Source organism: Salvia hispanica, chromosome 1 (genome assembly GCF_029641045.1).
Source record: "Salvia hispanica isolate PSC_SH4W2 chromosome 1, Shi_PSC_v1, whole genome shotgun sequence".
Classification (NCBI taxonomy): domain Eukaryota; kingdom Viridiplantae; phylum Streptophyta; class Magnoliopsida; order Lamiales; family Lamiaceae; genus Salvia; species Salvia hispanica.
In genome coordinates this window covers 65,155,288-65,174,300 of record NC_142692.1, presented here as the reverse complement: position 1 = coordinate 65,174,300, position 19,013 = coordinate 65,155,288, and the positions used below count along the sequence as shown (strand labels likewise).

The window sequence follows — 19,013 nt, the reverse complement described above, 5'->3', positions numbered from 1 at the left end:
TAAGAATATAAGATGGAACACTATATTGAAGTACATGGAGTTGGTGAGGAGCGAGCTGGGAGGTTGCCCAAAAGCTTCAAAATTTATAGAATAAATGATCTATTTTATTTCATCATTTAGGGCGTTAATCCAAAAATATCACATTGTTTAAGTAATAAATACTAATACTCCATCTATCGCTTAAATTTTGTCGCACTTTAACCAGACATGAGTTATAAGAAATGTAATGAAAAGTGAGTTGAAAAAAAGGCAATTGAAAATGAGTCTTAATTTATAATAAAATATAAGTTTGAATAAATTAGTAGAATATGAGATCCATTATAAAAAATGGTAAAAAGTAAAATATGACAAATTTTATGGAACGGACAAAAATAGAAAAATGTGACAAATTTAAGGGATGGTGGGAGTACTATTTAATACTCATTGTTTCATTTCTAGATACTTGAAAAATGTCGTACAAAATTTTATAACGATCGAAAAATCGACGTTGCAGCCAAAATTACATAACGATTGAGTGATCGATGTGTAATTTTGGATAATCAACGTAGAATTTGGGCAATCAACATGTAATTTCAACTATCACGTTAATAAATAAAAGTAGTTTGCCATATCAGTTTTTCACTCACTAGGATTCAAAATGAATGCCATTAGCAATGACACCCAATAACAGTGACAGATTCATTAGCAACAGAATGCAAATAACAGTGACAGATTCATTAGCAACAGAAAAGCCAATACAGTGACAGAATCATGTTTTTGTAATACATATCAATGCGTAAACACTGTTTCATAAATTAAATCCACATTTCTGGTTGCACTGTCTAGGTATGGCAGAGTATCAGTCAGAATCTGATGATGCTTCAGATATAGGATTGAGTTTTGTTACCATATCAGACAGCGTCTCTCCTATGTCTTCTACATCATCTCTTCCGAAACCCCAACTTCCCAGTATCTCTGACCCCAGCGCCCCTCGTGCAATCCCCAACTTCCGAAGATTTTGCAGTCGATTCTCCAGAAATGGCAAAATGGCAATGCTGGATCGCAGTCTTGCTGCCATTGGGACTGAGTGGACTTCAAGCGACCCTCTTGATGATGATGAATCCGAAACTTGCGTATTGAACAGCTCCCCACGTTCACCAACAAGTTTCCCGAATATTGAAGGATAAGGCAATGGTATGGGGAGAGGGCATTGAGCTACTGAGAGATGAGAGAACTTAGGTCTTCTTACTGCATTCGTATAAGCAGCCTGCACTGCTTCCGTAACTTCACAAACTGAAGCCCTTTCAGACCCTGAGATTAATTTGCACAAAAGAATAATTCAGTGTTAATATCGTCCCCGTTTACATGCTAAAGGTGTTCTCAGAACTGTAAATACATCTTTCATTAACAACAAACATCTTTAGAAGAATTGAACATCTCCATCTATTATACACACACAAAAGGATGTATCTGTCTCATTTTGGAGATATAACTGTATGGATAAAGTTGAATCTATGCATGAGTTATACATGATCAGTACAGATTAATGCAAACTCGAGATGATATGATAGGGTTCTTTTGTACATAAATAGCATTTCTTTAGTACATGGTGTTCACTGTTCACCACCAAAAACTGCATAAAATGCTTGGCGATGATTTGAAGAAAATTAACAAATGAAGGAAGCTCTCAACATTACCTGAAGCAAAGGCTCCATGAATGATCATAGACTCCAAAGCTTGCATGTCTTCGACATCTTCAGCTGTTTCTGGGGTCAGCGGCTGCAATGTCTCCAACAAAGGTTGCTGGAACCCGTTACCTAGTATACATGATTTGATATTTCATATACAACAACAAATTAATGTCAACACAAGGGTGAGGTAGAAACCAGAATATAGTACTTGTCAAAGCAGGAGCTGGCATAGAAGCATCCAAAACGGCAACCATATTCTGACGACCCTGTCCGGCTAAAATCTGTATCAGGTCATTCATATTTAGTGCACCAGATGTCGATCCGTATTGCGCACTGGGCCCATGTGGCTCCATTCTGAAAGGTAGACTGATAGAATGAAGTGCAGATGCATAAACAGCACTGGTGTGATAAGGCTTTCGATCTTCCAAAGAAAGGTACTTGGACATTTTACCTTTGTAATTGGAAAAACAAAGCATATGCAATTAGAAAATGCAACTATAGATACTGAAGATTTACACAAGTTACAGTCAAATGGACCAGATAACATTTAGACATTCCCATGATACCATTTAAAACTGCTATTCATTTTGGACACACTGGGTGGTGTCCCACCGCATGTGCAATGTTAAAAATAGATATGAGCCCACAAATTTTATCCCGAAAGGGAAATGAGACATTCCAAAATCCAAATGGGACAAAGGGAGTAAAAAAGACCCCCTAAAAAAGAAATTAGAAAAGATCCATATTAATGGTTTACTAGATACTATATCTCGTTTATCTTCAATCTGCGGATACTACAATTATGCGATAAAGACAATCATCAAACCAATAAAGGCAAGCCTCTCAAGATGATTGCATGCTTACTTGTACTCAGGGATGGCAAACCAACAGGTACAATCAATTTGCAGAGAGCTGATTGCTTTGCAAATGAAACTGCATTATGAAGTCTACGGGCTATTGTCAGCTTGCGGTGGCTAGGATCCAGACACGAGTCAGGACTGCGAACAGAATACAGTAGAACTGGAATGTTTGGGTAATCATCTGCTATAATTTCTAAAACCTCCCCTGCTACACCAGAGAATCCTCCAGAGTCATCAACAATAAATTGAATTCCCTGTGAAAATAAGGTGACACAGAAATTCCAATAGCCATAGAGAGCAGGCATTGCATCAGAATAAATTACACTGGCTGTACTATGAGCCTCTACTACTTCCCGTTGATTATCTAAAACCACGCAATGAAGACCTTAAAGGTTAAAGTAGCAAACGATTGGTAAACCTTCTATCAAAAAATATCTCAGTTGAATCTAAGAGATACATCTATATGTTTCAACCTTTTGGCAAACTCGCAAAAATCTTGAATATTAGTGAAGAAAAACCAAAAGGGTGAAATTGTAGCTACCAGACATTCCTAGAGAAAGGAAAAGGTAACTAGAGATATAGTGCAGCAGAACTACCTGAGGATGGTCACACTCTTCAAGAAAAAAACGAAGCCTGTCATTGACTTGTTCAGCATGCAGACCGCCAGAAAATGCCTCTCTCCCAATTCCATAATTGTTAAAATCTTTACTGTCTGTCCATAATCCAGATAATTCATACAGACTTTGTGGGTGATAATGAACTTTTGAGAAGTCCGACCAATACTGAACTTCATTCTCTAGACTCTCAACAATGTCCTTATCCTGAACTTCAGCATGAGCCTCATTTTGTGCATTGTCATAAGCTCCAGACCTATCCACATTTGTGTTCTCTTCCCAGTCCAAGCTTTGCAAGAACAAATTCTTCTGTAAGGGTTGAGATGTTTGAGTTGTTACAGAACCTGTCCTAAACAAATTGTATGGAGCTATTTAATATACATGCATATATAGAATAAAACAATAGATAATGTACAAGGTTAACATGTATCATTACACTATAAAACTATTAAATAGAGTTTGGAAGCCAGAGCATGAGATCAATCTTGTATGTTAATTCAAAGAAAATTATGATGGAACTTTAAAGGAACACAGAGTCTCACCATGTTAAACTACCCACTTGTGCTTCTTGAATCTCTTTGTACAAGGTTCCACGTGAGCTCAATGATCCTAGGGATCCTGTTGAGTCAAACGGGACGCATCAGTATCAAATATCAATCCTAGAAGATGAACAAATCCATTTTCTACAGATTCGGGCAATTAAAGAAAAAACAAATAATCGACCAACATGATAGCTAAAATCCCTATTCCATTTAATAAAACGAATAAATTATTTCTGCAGCACATAATCATTCCAAGATAAAATCCTTTAGCAATGACAGCAGAAGTGCAAATGGACAGTGAAACAACGAGCTTTGAGTAATAATTTGGAATGATATCAATACCTTGAAGGCCCATGGAAACCAGCCGAGGAGTGTAAGTGAGAATGCCCTAGACAAGAAAGACACAAACATTTTCACAAACAGGAACAAGGCCTAACAAATCGCACTAGTTTCAGATGAAACAACTAAAATGAAACCATGAAAAAAAGATCAACCTGCTGAGTTTCACCAGGACGGTAAAGAACATCCATGTTAAGACCATGGCTTTTGAATATCTGATCACTCTCAATGCTGTCGGTCAGTCCAAGCAACTCATCCTTTCACAATGAAGTAAAGTATCATTTTTCCATTGAAAGTGCAATTACATAAGGGCTAAGGATTAATCATGTGAAGCTATTTGAAACCCTTTTTTTATAAATGGTACCTGGAAATTCCAGAAGTGAGAGCCCACGAAATTTGCATAGTCCCCAGCTTGGATAGTAACGATTTCCCTCATAATGTTGAAATTTGGTTCAAGATAAAATTTTGACGCAAGCGTTTCTCCCCTGTAATTGCAAGCAAGAGAAATGAGGGAATTTTGCAGTGGGAGAGAAGAAAGTGCGACACAGAGTAGAGCTGAGGAGAGGCAGTGCAGAGCTGCGGGGACAGTCTTAAAATTGTTCACATTCCAAACAAATATTCAATTAACATCCTAGGAAATAGAGATATTCACTGTCAACAAATATTTGTTTGTAGAAAAGATCCCATTTTTTCAAGATCAGCTCATTTCAAAGCTGATTTAATCTGCCATATCTCAATCTTGCTATATATTTTACATTAAAAACGAACTAACTACACTGATTTCTACCTCCAGTTGATTAACTGCCTATATTTCTACTCGAAACGGAAATACAAGCATACAAAATTACCCTATGAAGCAGCAAGGAGACTGTGCTGCTGAGCATCGAGCAAGAGACAGCAACTTCGCGGTGGCGCGGCGGAGATGTGGTGAGGCGGCGCGGCGCCACTCAAATGAAATAGGGAGTAGGACTACTTTTTAATTCTATTTTAATTCTACTTCTTAATTCTATTTTTAATATGGACTGGGAGTACTTATTAATTCCATTTTGTAAATTACATATACATATTGTCTAAATATACAATAAAAAATTAAGTATGAATTTTAGATTCAATATTATTCTTTTTTTAAGCCGAAAGGTTTGTTTATCTTAATTCTAATATATTGACATTCTAGCAAAAATGCACCACAGTCAGATTATAAGGTGATAATGATTCTTAAATTAAATATATGTAGTCATAATTAGAACGACAATGCATTGAAATATATACAATCACACATTCTACATTAAATTATGTATATCATTGATATAGCAAATTGATAATAGTAAAAAAAAATTCTTCGAAGAATTTCTTAGCTTTCACAAATTTTCCTTAGCTTTCATATATCCTGATTGAAAAATTGACTATCAAATTTGAGTACAAATTCTATGGTAAATCCACGCCAACGTGACATAATGACTTGACAAATGAAAATAAAAAGATCCCAATTAAGCACCTATTCATTAAACTAATGGTACAATTAAGCCTTCAGTTAATTGTTTTATGGAAAGTGAGCAAAAATACTAAATATGATGATCACAATTTACGTGCCATATATATAATTTAATTAAGAGAAATGTTATACTGAGCAATTGAATTTGAGCGACAGGTGAGCGTTTCCATTCCACGTCTGAAGATTCCTTTTTTATCTATGAATTTATCTCTCATCAACCTCTCTCACTCCGTGAACACCGCTCATCATCTCTTCTTTTTTATAAAAGCTCCAGATCTCATTCTTTTCTTCATTTTCTCTCTATTCATTATGTTCACATATATAACTTGGCAATTGCAACATCGTTTTTTTCACTGTGAAATATGAATTTACATTCATATACTACACCAAGAAAAAAAGTAAATGAATTTACATTTCTCGCTCAAATTCAATCGCCCAGCATAACATTTTCTCGGCGGCGGAATTCCAAATTTGGGAGAGTTGGAATTGTGGAAGAAGCATCGTTGTCCTTTTAGAAAAAATGATAAATTGTGGTTTAAGAACTCCGCAAGAATGAAGAGCAATTTTTGCGGCTCATTTAGGGGAAGTTAAATTTAACGAAACTTTGTCTATTTGCGCGAGAGTTCAATTTTATAAAAGAACGGTAGAGAGAGATTATTTGATGAATTTCTTTCTTAATTGGAAAAAACAGAAGAAAGTGGAGCGGTGTTGACGAAGGAGAGAGGTGAGATAATTTAATATTGATAATAAACATAAAAGAAGTAAACAATTGTCTGACATGGAATGGTGCTCATCTAGTGCTCAAATTAGTAGCGTCGCATCACATTTCTCTTTAATTTATATGCAATTGGCATCGTAATATAGTAGCAGTAATATTTTGTATTTATAAAAGTAATCATATACACATTACTTTTCATGCTATTATGTGTATTCGTTGTTCTTTTATTTCTATATATTGATAAGTAAAGAAAAGCATGTTGTAACTAATAATAATAATGATGATGATAAAAAAGAATGCTAATTAATTCAGCAAAGCCATTAGCAAGAAATCACACGCATCACATCCGAATGAGAAAAGTAAAGGGTATTAAAGCTACTAGTGAAGGAAGGCTACATAGATGAGAAAACAACTAAATTAAAGCATCTCTCTATTAGTGATGGATGTCAGCGTTTCCAGCCAGCCCTGGTGGCCTTACATTTTGTTGGAGTTTGGCCAACCCATGTTCGAATACATCGGCACCTGATGCCCACCAGCATTACCATACCCTCCTGACCCGGGAGCCAGAGAGCTATCACCGTTGTCCTCAGCAGAATCACTTGAACCACCCCCAGAGGGAGGGCTCGCCTCTGTGCCCGGAGTGCCAAAAGTCAACATATTCGGAGCTGGACTATTATTGGATGACGGCCTGCTACCCTTCGGCTTTTTCCCTTCAGCAATGAAGCTCCCCACCACAACCTGAAAATGGAAAATGTGATTTCATTTCTAGACAGTGTCTTGTGATAGACAGAAATGCAACACATATGATCGAAGATGATTACCTGAATGGGCGATGCAGCTTTAAGCACTCCAACAACCCCGCCACCCAATACTTTACCATCGGTCCCTGCCAATGACACGCTCAGTGCACCACTTCGACTACCATTGCTCTCTGATGTTGGGAAGGAACCTGATAAAGAGATGATCTCATACCGCCCCTGTCAATTCATGAATGGCCCATATCATCAACACATCAAAGTGTGGAACTAATCAATGTTATAAAGTAAGTCCCTTGAGATTGAACGGATGCAGCGGGAGCAGTTAGGTAAGGAAGTAGTAGGGTTTGCGTTCAAATGTTGAGAAAACCGAAAACATATTAAAACCATTACAAATATGTAGGCGTGTCGAATTTTAGAAAATGGGTGTCAGATTTTGGGAAGATGGGCAGGGTTTATGGTTAATTGGCAAATGGGATGGGCCATTTGCGCAATTGGGTCGGGTTTATGGTTAATATGTAGACATTAAAAAAACACGCCATAAACGCCATGACGCCCTCGATAAAAAAATCTGCCACATATCGTCATGACGATGGCATTTTTCAAAACCCTGCTGTGGAAACACACCATGACAGTGCCATGGCAGCTTTTAATAACATTGGAACTGACATCAAAATAGCCAATGCCAAATGTTTTTACAGTTCGGATCAAACTCTGAATATAGAACCTAACTTCTAAAGTTGATATACATGCACATACCCCCTCTATCCCGCAAATATAACCCCCTCCCCCTTTTCACACGTATTAACTGTTAAGAATATACTTGGAAAGAAAATTTTGACAAATAATTACAACTATACTCTCATTTAATCATCATCCAGAATAAAAAATTATTAATTTTAAAGAACAGTAAGTAGAGGTACATTTTTCAGAGAAAAAAGACTGTACTGCAACTTCAACAACAAAAGTGGAATAAATCCTAGAACAAACAATAAGGAATTCAGCATTAGAGTATATCTTAAATGCTTGAAATATCAAAGGATTGAAATTTGAGATGTCATGTAAACTATGTAAAGGGCTGAGGTGCGAAAAAACCCAATCAAAGTTTTCACCCACATGAGCAGATTTCCCTTCTGTTCTCTTTTCTTTCTGGAGCAAATAGAGTCAATATAATTTTTCAGGGGTTCCATACACTAGTCACATACAGGTAAGTAGAGTTCAAACTACCAGGTTTAGGATACAAGGAATGCCTCAAGCAGCATATCCACTAAAAATGGAATTTCATATCATATGTTTGGACTGATATTTCAACACACAATCCCAAATAAAATGGGAAAATAGATCTGGAGGATCTGGCAAACGTTTATTTAAATGATGGGAAGCATCTAGTTCAGGGAGTAGTTACAGAAAAGGACTCTCTCTCCCTTATCAAAAAGTCTCAAATAGGAAAGAATTGATTTACAAGTGACTGAAACTTTTCTCTTATGGTGGAAGCATCTCATAACAAATGAAAATCTATCTTTTCAGCCTTTGAGGTGACAGGCCATAAAATGAGGGGAATTAAGAATACAGGAGATTTTGAATGCTGAGGAGAAAAGGGACCAAAACGTTGAGTATCAGAATAAATTAGACCTGAGGCTATAGATGCTGCCATGCTGATAAGCATAGTAGCATACTAATAAAACTTGTGTTTAAGAGCTATTGTCAATTCATTTTCTGGGGAGTGTACGTCAAATTGATATGTGGATGCAGGAGACTATTGTCCATGAGATTGGGGAGAAAAAAGAAACCAAAGAAGTAAAAAGAGACTGGCACTTCCCCATATTACAAATTCTTGTACAGCAAACATAAAACACCTATATTTAGATGCAAAAATAGCATTACTTATGAAACCACAGATTAAAGTTCATGTAGACATGTTGGTGTTAACAATTTATACGTAGGCAGCAGATTCCCATCTCTCTTTCTAAATAGAAGCATTTCAGGCACAAGAGCAATAATGATATATTCATATATTACAATTACATTTAACATAAGGCATATCATCACAGAGGTTATCAGTAGCACCCACCTCATAGTTGACATGGCCACTAGGCATCGCTGGTTGGCGTAGGCTAACGCTAGAGATGGCACCATTAGCAGATAAAATGCAAACTGTGCGTGGACCTTGTTGTGAGAAAGCCATTATCTTTGAAGCTATGTCCTACAACAATGACAACCGAAAACATTAATCAGACAAAAGTATTAATCTCTTCATTAACACATAAGATGGTCGATTATGATTTCATAGGAAACAGCAGCACCAAGAAATGTCTAGCAGTAATAACTCAACAGTCCCTTATTTACTTATAGCTAGTTTTGCACAGATAAGGGCTCTGTGAGAAAAGAAGCTGAGACCTTGTTGCTATAGCATCACTGCATCACCTAGAATGTTATAGGCACTTGTAACTATCGAGACAGCTTTGTAGTAAAATTCAGGTTGGTAGCTTTGACGTGCAAAAAAAAAAACAATAAATATAGACCAATCAACATTGGAACAAATTTAATATCTGTAATGCATTATAAAATGGTGGTAGCTAGGATAAGCAAATATGATCAATGGTTACATGTCCTTGCAAATAGTGCAGAGAGAAGAATACTGAAAGAAAATTGAGGTCTACTGAGCATATAAATGAGAAAATATATGAATATAGTTAATATGTAGCTGTTTGTGAATGATTGAAACTAATAAACAGAACCTAAGTGCAATAAGTTGGAAAGGGATTCAGAAATAACTAACCAGTAATTACATCATCGACTTAACTGACTCACATCACATATGTATATAGAATTTACATAGAAGAAAAATAGAAAATATAGATGCCCTAAAAGTTCACTGTTCAGTAAAACCTTTTGAACCTGTATGCAAATGGTTGAAAGTGGAGTAGTATCTGACAAACCTTATGCATATAATAATTGAGAACTTCCTTATACAGACCATTCAAACTTTTTCCGAAACCATACACCATATTTGGTTTATATTACACTACAATGCAGTAACAATATATAGATTCTATAAAGTATGACAATCAATTAATAGCACTTTCAACAAATTTTGCTCACAGGAAGCCATGTACATCACACGGATCGCATCAAAGACCACATAAACCAAGCATAATTATTAATGGAAAGTTAACAGCGTTTTGTTGATTATCAACATAAGTGATGTAAAACTAAAAAAAATGGTAAAAAAGCTAAGAAGAAAACAAAAACTTTTTGCTAAGCATACAGATGAGGAAAAAGCATATCTTACTTCATGTGCTATTGAGGAGTATTTTAACATGTAAAAAATTTTGCTGAAAGACAAACCATTCCTGGGGACAGAAATTGAATCATGGACTTCTTAACTCGAAAGCAATTATTCACCAAGAATGCACTTATGTCACCAAGTTTAGTAACATAAACTGGCAGCATTCCTGCTAGAAGGCAAGGGCTTGTTATTTCCATACTTGCTTTTAAATAAAGCGACAGCACTCATTAACCACAAAAGCATGAAACCCAAAAACATTTCTAGAAGTAATGTGTTGGTTGATAGTTCTGTTGATTATCCAACAGGAAAAATCCACTGAAATTCCGTAAGAACTTACTAAGACAATAGCTTGTAACGTTCCGGCCCATAACTTAACCAAACTTGATCCTTAACACAAAATTCAATTTTCGAAACATGGAGCCGGCCCATAACTTAACCAAACTTGATCCTTAACACAAAATTCAATTTTTGAAACATGGAGCCGAAACCAGAGGCTAACGAATCATAAAGACTGAATCTTTAAGCTATAAGCCCCCACTCAGAAATCTCCAAAGATTAAAGGAAAAACAACAGAAGTTCTCAAAATCAGAAAGTAGCATAAGCAATTTATTTACCTCTCCGGGATTAACAGTAATGACATGAGGTGTGAAACCGATTCCTGGATTTCCTATTCAGCAAAAGAGAAACATTAAGATGAGCAAGTAAAGATCCGAGTAAAAGGAAGAAAGCAAAAGAGGGTAAACCTAGCGCATCCAGCTGCTTCTTCCCGGAGCCAGGAGGGCGGCCGCGGTGGCGCTTGACCTGAGATTCAGAAGAAGGAGTCGTGCCAGCAGCGCCCCCTCCGGGATCTAAGTGGCCCCCAGCGGGGGAAATCTGGGCGACGGGCGCCGGAGAGAGGCCGAGGCCAATGCTGTTATCAGGAGAGTACTTTCTGGGTCGGCCCCTTTTCTTCCTAGCGGGCTCAGCGCTGAACCAGCCGCCGGCGCTGGCGGAGGGGGAGCCGTCGGCGAACTGGTGATCGAGCGGCTTCTGGGGCGGCGGGGCGGCGGCGGGCATGGAGTTGAAGGGGAAGCGGGGCTGGTGCATCATGGGGGAGTTGGAGGCGACGGAGGTGGTTGGGGCGACGGAATTGTTGGTGTTGGGCAGTAGGTAGGAGTTGTTGGAGGGGTGCTGCTGTTGAATTTGGGGGTGGTGATGGCCCATCAACATGGCGTGGTGGGCGGAGAAAGGGGGCGCCTGGGGGTGGTGGTGGTGGTGGAGGTGGTGGGGTGGCGGAGGAGCGGAGGAATCTTGGGAATCCATTAATTTTATATACAGCAGAGCAGGAGAAATGGAGAGGAGAATGCAGGTTGATTTTGATTTTGATTTTGATTTTGGAATCTGAATTTGTGAAAGAGACTCACTGAGGTAGTTCAAGAATCGCGCGATCAGTGGGGGTTTTAGAATTAGGGTTTTATAATTTTCTATTTCAGTCGCCAAATCTACACGCCGATCTCATTTCTTAACATATATTAATGGACGCTTTTCCAGATAGATGCAAACTATGTTATGTGCGGATTTTGGGGTTGTGTTTTATTTAATAGGGTTCATCGCAAGTGTCAACTTATAAAATCTACTACTATACTACCAAATCAACAATATACTCTAATCACACAAAAATTAATAATAGTTGATGGTATAACTTAACATAATAGTTTCAAAATTGTTTTATAATTATAATCAGTTATTTTTGGCTACTTTGAACCGATTGAATCGGAATTTGAGAATATAAATTCAAAATGATTTAAAATATAAGAAAATCCGAATATTTTATATTAATTTCAAGCTTATCATAAATATTCAATCATTCCAAAAAAACTGGAAAGCTAAAATCTGAAACATTTTATTATTATTATTATTATTATAATATATTAGGTTATATTTTAATAAAATTATATTAGGATTTGTTTTTTAAAGTTACAAAAATCAATCCAAACTGAATTGTAGATCCGAATTTCAAAGAAAAAGAATAATCAGATTTGAAAATTTAATAAATTCAAACTGAAATATTACTTTGGGGTGATTTGATTCTGTTATTTGAATTACGGAATATTATGCTCAAACTCTATAAATAACCATCTAAATATAACTTAGAATATAAAGATTTTGACGACAATTCAGTGCCGTGCCTCTAGAGATAGTGACCTCGCACTCATATAGGCGAACACCCTTGCAAGATGTAAGAAACATGATTAGTTGTACAAGTATCTAGTAAGAGATCTTGTAGTAATGAACATGATTGGTTGCACCAGGGTCCAGTGACGGGGCTAGGTTGGGCTGCAGGAGTCGGTGGACTTCACCGCAGCACTGAAGAACCCCAGGAAATGCCCTCTACCGACTGCCGACCCAACGGAGTCCCGGAATCTATTACTTCCCCAACCCAACAGCGCCAATCCTCAATTCGGCTGAAGCAGAGCTACCCTGATTCTATTTTCTTCTCATTAGAGTTAATGTTTTGGGCCATAGCGTTGTTAATTAAAAGTTGATGTTGATGGTTGATGATGTGCTGCTTAATTTAGAGGAGACACTACCATTGGAAGGGACCTTATCAATTTCGATTTGATAGCTTTTATTTTTTTCATCTGAATACTGAATTCACTCGCCATCTTTTTGGTAAATTTTTTTAAAAAATATGAATTAAAAAAAATACATGTAATAATAGAAATGCCTAAATTTATGCAAGTCCTATGATAAAATGAGTCTACTATTGCTGGACTGAGGTGATAATACAAAATTAAACAGGATCTTGTTTCACATAACTTCCTATACAATCATAAAATTCCTATTATTAGAGCGAAATGCATTCAGTATATTCATTTATTTTAATATATAAGGATAATTAGTCCTCAAGAGCAGTACATATAAAAAACACCCCATTAAACCAAAAGAAATACTGTAACCTGTGGAGTAGTCAACTATTCAAGTCACTTTCAGGCTCAAAGTTGATTGAAGAAAGATGTCAAATATCTTCAGACATACAGCCTGTTAAAAGGCTTGATCTAATACAGTCTAGTCATGAATCATAAACATGGAGACATTCTAAAAGTTTATCCTCAATGAAAAAAAGAACCGTCAGCCAGGAAACAATATCGAATTCTGTATACCAAACTTATTAAAAATCTAGAGTAGCATATGCAGAGCATAGAGCCTCTTATTTTGATCTCTTCCCCTCCTTTTTCTTTATGACCTCATCAATGTACATAATACCTTTGCCTTTGTAAACCTCAGGAGGCTTGCAACTCCGAACAGCAGCAGCAAATTGGTGCACCCTATCCTTGTCAATCCCAGTGCAGCATACTACGTTGTTTTTGAAGCAGAATACACGAACTGCAGGAGGCACAGCCAATTCCACCTCATGGCTATAACCAAGTTTTAGGTACAGGAGACGCCCTTCGGCCTCTGCTCTAGCTTTGAAACCGACTCCAACAATCTTAAGAAAGCGGAAGAACTTGGCCTCCATGTATAATATCAATCACCTACCAAGTCGAGAATAAGCATGAACAACAGTGTCCAGAAGAAATCAAAAAATTTACGAAGTTGTGACTGCTGATGATGCCTGTTGGGGAGAGAACTGAAATGAAGCATGATAAATGGCCTTTTCATTAGGCTGCTGTTGCATATGAAATTTAATACTATTTCATTTAAACAAGGCTTTATTTCTGGGCACACACCGGAAGTAGGAAAGATGGTGTCAGTATATATACAGTTAACACACACAGAGTGACCAGCATGTAAAAATTTAACTGCAACAATTCAGATTAGAGGGATACACTTGTATAGCCTAATACATATACTACTACCTAAATGCTCCATCATTTGTTGTTTTAAACTCTTTAAACTGACATGGCCTACACAAAGTTTGCATAGGCCATGTAAGTGAAATCATACCTAGATTAACTTGAATTGTATACTAGTTATTCATAATGTGATACTGACAGTCCAATAGCCTTGTACGCCAGGAAACTTGGTATCAGTTATGTGCAAGCCTAGGTTTATTATGGCAGCCCAAACAGTTAGTTGAGCCTGACAAAAACTGCTTAAAATTCAAGACATCAGGAAAAAGTTTGTATTCTTGGGCCCATTAAGATTTACAAAGCCTGAACTTTGTGGACAGTCTAGTGACGTGCGAGTGCTCATTGTTACTGTAGAAAAGATATCTTCAATGACATGGGGCGATGGTTTATAAACATATAAGCAGAGTACTCATGAAGATATAACAGTAATTTCAGCTTTTCTTTTTTATACCACTTTTGGTTGCCCGGTTAAAATTTTCATGCTCTGAAGATATGATCTTGGTTGCAGACAATGCCTTGAGTGCTCAAAGACTGTTGCAATGATTGGAGTTTTAGATGACTATTCTTTACATTGTTTGAAGTTATCCCTAATTGGTAATTTAATGCTAGATAGATGTCTTCTTTAAAACCATGTCCTTTATCAATTTGAAATCATTTCAGTTTGCATTCTATTTTTATGAAATTGTGATATTGCACCAAGTTGAGAAGTTAAGGTGATCATTACAACATTCTCTTTTCTGTTACAACTTACAACTGAGAGCTAAATATTTACCTAAGGAAAGACTCTGCATACTATAATAGTCTAATAAGCATTGGGAAGGTTAAAGTGCTTCTAGCATATTTTATCAAGTAAATTTGTCAGTCCAAAATACCTAAGCTTCGCAAAGCACAAAAAATCAATTTAACCAAGTAGGTTCGCAAAAGGTACAAGAAGAGCAGCAAGCAAAAGCATGTTCTTGCTATGATTTCCTAACAGTAGTGGCAGTAGAGGCTTAACCGGAGAGCTGCTTCCCAGTAATTGATCTAAATCAAGAAGATATGAACTGAACTTACAGATCAACAACTAGACTATTGATATTCAACCAGGATATCCCTCCATCTTTCTTACTTCCCTACTGCCTCAAATGAAATAATTCCATAAATTATTTAACATTGCTTAACCTAACTCGAGAAGTAAATCAACAAGTTGCGTCCAGTTTCCAAACCAAACCATTCCGTTTTGATGAAACCCCATCTATGGTTAACAGAAAGATTTTATCAAACAGTTAATCTGCACATAAGTTTCGCACTAAATCAATGAACCATCGCAACAAATGTCGCCGTATCAGCACATTCTAAGTGGCATTCACATCAAACGCACACACCAAACAAGGGGATTGTGAATTTACCTAGAATCCTGTGTATGAATTGGAGGAAATTCCTGAAAATAATACAGAGAAGTTGAAGGAAAATTGGAAAATGGTAGATGTTAAACGCTGCAGCTAATAAACTCTTAGGAGCCAAAATATTAAATTCCGATGTGGATAAACAACTTAGTTAAGATCAGAGGGAGAGAAGAGCATACTCGGCGGCGGCGATACGCGATAGGAGGCAGTCGGAGAGCGGACGAGAAGAAGAATTAGAGCATTTTCAATGTATCGTGAATTGGGGAATTTGCAAAACCCACCTCAATTATACAATATATTTTAAATTTAATTCATGTTTTCCTACTTATTAAATATCTCAATTTTTTTTTATAATAGATCGTGTAGTATAGTAGTAACGTTTATTTTTGATACCTTATATTCTACCAGCTTTTTTAATCCAACTTCATTTACATTTTTAAGACTTGTTCCAAGTTAAAGTTGAGAATATTGGTACGATGGTTTCAATACTTTTAATCAGAATAGATACTACATGATACACTAAAAGTAATGTTTTAAAAATCGGATCGGCCGGTGAACTGGTGAGGCTACTGTAACCATAAATATGATCAATTACAAGTGTGCAACTTCATTGCTAGATTTTTCTTCTTCATCTAATCAGTCGAGATTCGAGTCACCATGAAATAAATAGAGAATCATTATTGATTCAAGAGACAAATCGATATCTCTTTGGCGATAATAATACAAATCCCAATAAATGCCAGCAAAGGCCTTATGCCACCTACTATAATGATACTTAGGAGCCGTTTGATAGCCTACGGGAGCCAAGAAATAGATTAGTAACTAGTTATTTTCGTTCGTTTGATACCCTTGTTGGGCCACGACATTAGCCCATTTTTTTACTCTGGCCCGCCTAGGCCCGTAGATTTAAGCCACAAATGCACAGTATCTTCAGGTTTGTTTTTAGATAAGTAATCTGCATTGATTCTTGGGCTGAGAAAAGGGACGCAAGTTTCATTCTTCTCAAATCTTCCCACATACGCCATTTTTGAGTTCATTTGCTCTTAACCCCTAGTTGCAAATTCAATTGTGCATCTCACAAACATCTCAGGTTGGAGTTCATTATATTGCTTTTATCATCTTGATTTTTGTTGTGAGCAGTTCAAGTCGTCGCTTTGGGAGACGATTTGTATGCCGGTGTAGCTTGGGGAATAGGGTTTTGTTGGGTGTCGTTGCAACGACACCCAATAACAAGGCACACCAATTTCAGGTCATTGTTGTTTTTCTCATTCTTCTGCAGATTCTGACCCCACATGAATTCTTCTTTTCATTGTTGAAACTGACTGAATTTGCTGTGACAGGTCTTTTTCGATATTGGATCTCTGCCGAGCACTGCATACACACAAACATATCTGTTGCAATCCTCGTGAATTTGAGTTCTACTTTTGGGGACTAAGAAAAAAAGGGGGAGAAAAGAGGGAAAAAAGATAGGAAAATGAGTTCTGCTTTTGGGGATCGAGAAGATCCCTTCAATGCTAAAATAGATTTTTAATAATATGCTATCAAACAATGACAATAGAATATAGTCAATTAAATATTGCCTATCAAACGGCTGTCAAAGATAACAAATTTTGGCCCACCGGGCCTCCATTCCTTAGATTACTAACTGGGCGCCTTTTATCCTCCGTTGGCTATCAAACGGGTCCTTAGTCTGAACAATGCCTAAATTCCATAACATGTTTCCACATAATTGCGAGGGCATCCGCAGCGCGGCTCGCCACTGTCTCGGTCTCGTCCCGCCGAGACGAGACGGCGGTGAGACCGCGTTGCAACATAGAACTCGTCCCGACGAGACGGGACATCCCGTCGCGCGTCGCGCGCGGAAGAGGCCGGCCTCGAGCTGTCTCGCCACGCGCGCGGGCCACGTGGCGCGCGTTGGCGGATGGCGTGACACCCACTCGCCGCCCCGCGAGTGGGCATCGAATTATGACGTCATAATTTTTTATTTTTTTAAAAGTTCGAAATTTCAAAAAAAATATTTTTTTTAAACGGTCATTTAACCATTCCAAACGGTCGAATTTTTAAATTTTTTTTTAATTTTTCTTTTATTATTCTATAAATACTCCATTCATCTTCCATTCTCCATTTTACACACAAACACTACACTCATCTATTCTTTTCTCTCCAATTGTTGAAAAAAATGTCCGGCGATGGAAACTCCAGCGGCGGCAGCTCGCGGCGCTCCGACGGGTTCGACTTGAACTCGTTTGGCGATTGGGCGAGCATGTACAAAGTTTTGGGTACTCCCGGTTCGTCGCCGGGCACCCAAGGCTCGACGACTCCGTCGGCGTAACAAACACCACATTTTGATGTGGATGCATACTATCGTCCCTCCCCCAGAGGTACGGGCAATTGCCGAGATTATCCCAAATTTCGGAGAATTTTTCGGGGAACGCACTTTGGAATACCGGCCGATAGGTGGAGGCTCCGCCAGGATCGGCGTCAATGCCGAGGAGGAAGAGGGCGACCACGAGGTTGTGGGGGACGGCGGTCGTCATCCATACAGCCAAAAGGAGACGTTGGCTCTGTACGACGCTTGGATCAGCATTTCGTACGATCCCGTCATAGGGAATCAACAAACCCACTTGTGTTTCTGGAAAAAAGTCACATAATTTTACAACGCACGAAGGCCGAAGAAGACCTTTGCCCGCAACGTGAAGATGCTCCGCAGTCATTGGTACCGATGCGACAAAGATTTCAAACAATTTTGCGTGATATACAGGGCAGAAGAGGCGAATTACCAAAGCGGAGCCAGGGGAGCCGACATTCTGAGAGCGGAGTTGCGGGTCTTCAAAGACGACGTCGGTAAAGATTTCAAGCATGTCGAAGTTTGGTCGCACGTCCACCATCTTGAAAGGTGGGCTGGCGGTGTTGAGTCGGGCTCGGGCTCGAAACGCACGAAGCACACGGCGCGTGGCCACTACTCGTCTAGTGATGGCGGCGAAGGCAACACCTCACAAGAGGGCACGCCAACCGATGATGCAGGGGGGGTCTTCCGGTTCACGACGTCGGCCCCAAGTGACCAAGGCGGCGAAGGCAGCTAGAGGGAGGGGGAGGGGCCGCGGCAAATCAAGCCAGGCGGGCTCGGGCTCGGGCTCGAACACCCTAATGTCCATGTACCTAGTCGCCACGATGGCTGACTGATGAGTCTCGTTCAAAGCCTTGGTTACTGGTCAGTATAACGTGCTTTATTGGATAATATCTGCAAAATAGTTGCTAAAGTGTGCAGGTTGAGGTACCAAATCAGGAGGAAAGGATCGGAAGAAATTCGAGTGAAAAAGCAGCTAAAAATGTGCAACTGGCCGGTATGAGCAGGAAAGTGCAAACTGGCAATTATGGGCAGAAAAGGTGCAAACTGGCCAGAATGGATGCTACCGAACTAGACACGAGAAGGAAGGACTTGCTTGGAACAATCACCTACTAAAGAGGGGCAAAGTTGTCGTTTCGCATGAAGAGGCAACCCTAGAAATTAGGGCA

The 19,013-nt window shown here is 38.4% G+C and overlaps 3 protein-coding genes across 5 annotated transcripts; all 3 read right to left on the bottom strand.

Moving 5' to 3' along the window:
• Positions 1-693: 693 nt before the first annotated feature.
• Positions 694-5,030, bottom strand: LOC125223066 (uncharacterized). The gene is made up of 10 exons (XM_048126027.2): positions 4,874-5,030; positions 4,390-4,510; positions 4,181-4,282; positions 4,029-4,074; positions 3,687-3,762; positions 3,127-3,493; positions 2,535-2,784; positions 1,879-2,121; positions 1,677-1,796; positions 694-1,290 (listed from the first exon to the last, which is right to left on the bottom strand). Exons 2-10 carry the CDS (start codon positions 4,459-4,461, stop codon positions 839-841), a joined length of 1,728 nt encoding a protein of 575 aa, XP_047981984.1. The 5' UTR covers positions 4,462-4,510; positions 4,874-5,030; the 3' UTR covers positions 694-838.
• A 1,486-nt stretch (positions 5,031-6,516) lies between these two features.
• On the bottom strand, positions 6,517-11,821 carry LOC125224070 (AT-hook motif nuclear-localized protein 8-like). Its single transcript, XM_048127416.2, has 5 exons — positions 11,023-11,821; positions 10,894-10,946; positions 9,062-9,193; positions 7,057-7,212; positions 6,517-6,973 (listed from the first exon to the last, which is right to left on the bottom strand). The coding sequence occupies exons 1-5, from the start codon at positions 11,579-11,581 to the stop codon at positions 6,710-6,712; spliced, it is 1,164 nt and encodes a 387-aa protein (XP_047983373.1). The 5' UTR covers positions 11,582-11,821; the 3' UTR covers positions 6,517-6,709.
• A 1,373-nt stretch (positions 11,822-13,194) lies between these two features.
• Positions 13,195-15,803, bottom strand: LOC125218549 (large ribosomal subunit protein uL6m-like). 3 transcript variants are annotated; one of them, XM_048120235.2, is made up of 3 exons: positions 15,677-15,803; positions 15,501-15,532; positions 13,195-13,889 (listed from the first exon to the last, which is right to left on the bottom strand). In XM_048120235.2, the coding sequence occupies exon 3, from the start codon at positions 13,776-13,778 to the stop codon at positions 13,470-13,472; it is 309 nt and encodes a 102-aa protein (XP_047976192.1). In that variant the 5' UTR covers positions 13,779-13,889; positions 15,501-15,532; positions 15,677-15,803; the 3' UTR covers positions 13,195-13,469. The 3 variants fall into 3 exon arrangements, with proteins under 3 accessions (XP_047976192.1, XP_047976190.1, XP_088926139.1); XM_048120233.2 differs by having other exon boundaries at positions 13,195-13,794; positions 15,677-15,802; XM_089070013.1 differs by lacking the exon at positions 15,501-15,532 and having other exon boundaries at positions 13,195-13,794; positions 15,677-15,775.
• Positions 15,804-19,013: the final 3,210 nt, after the last annotated feature.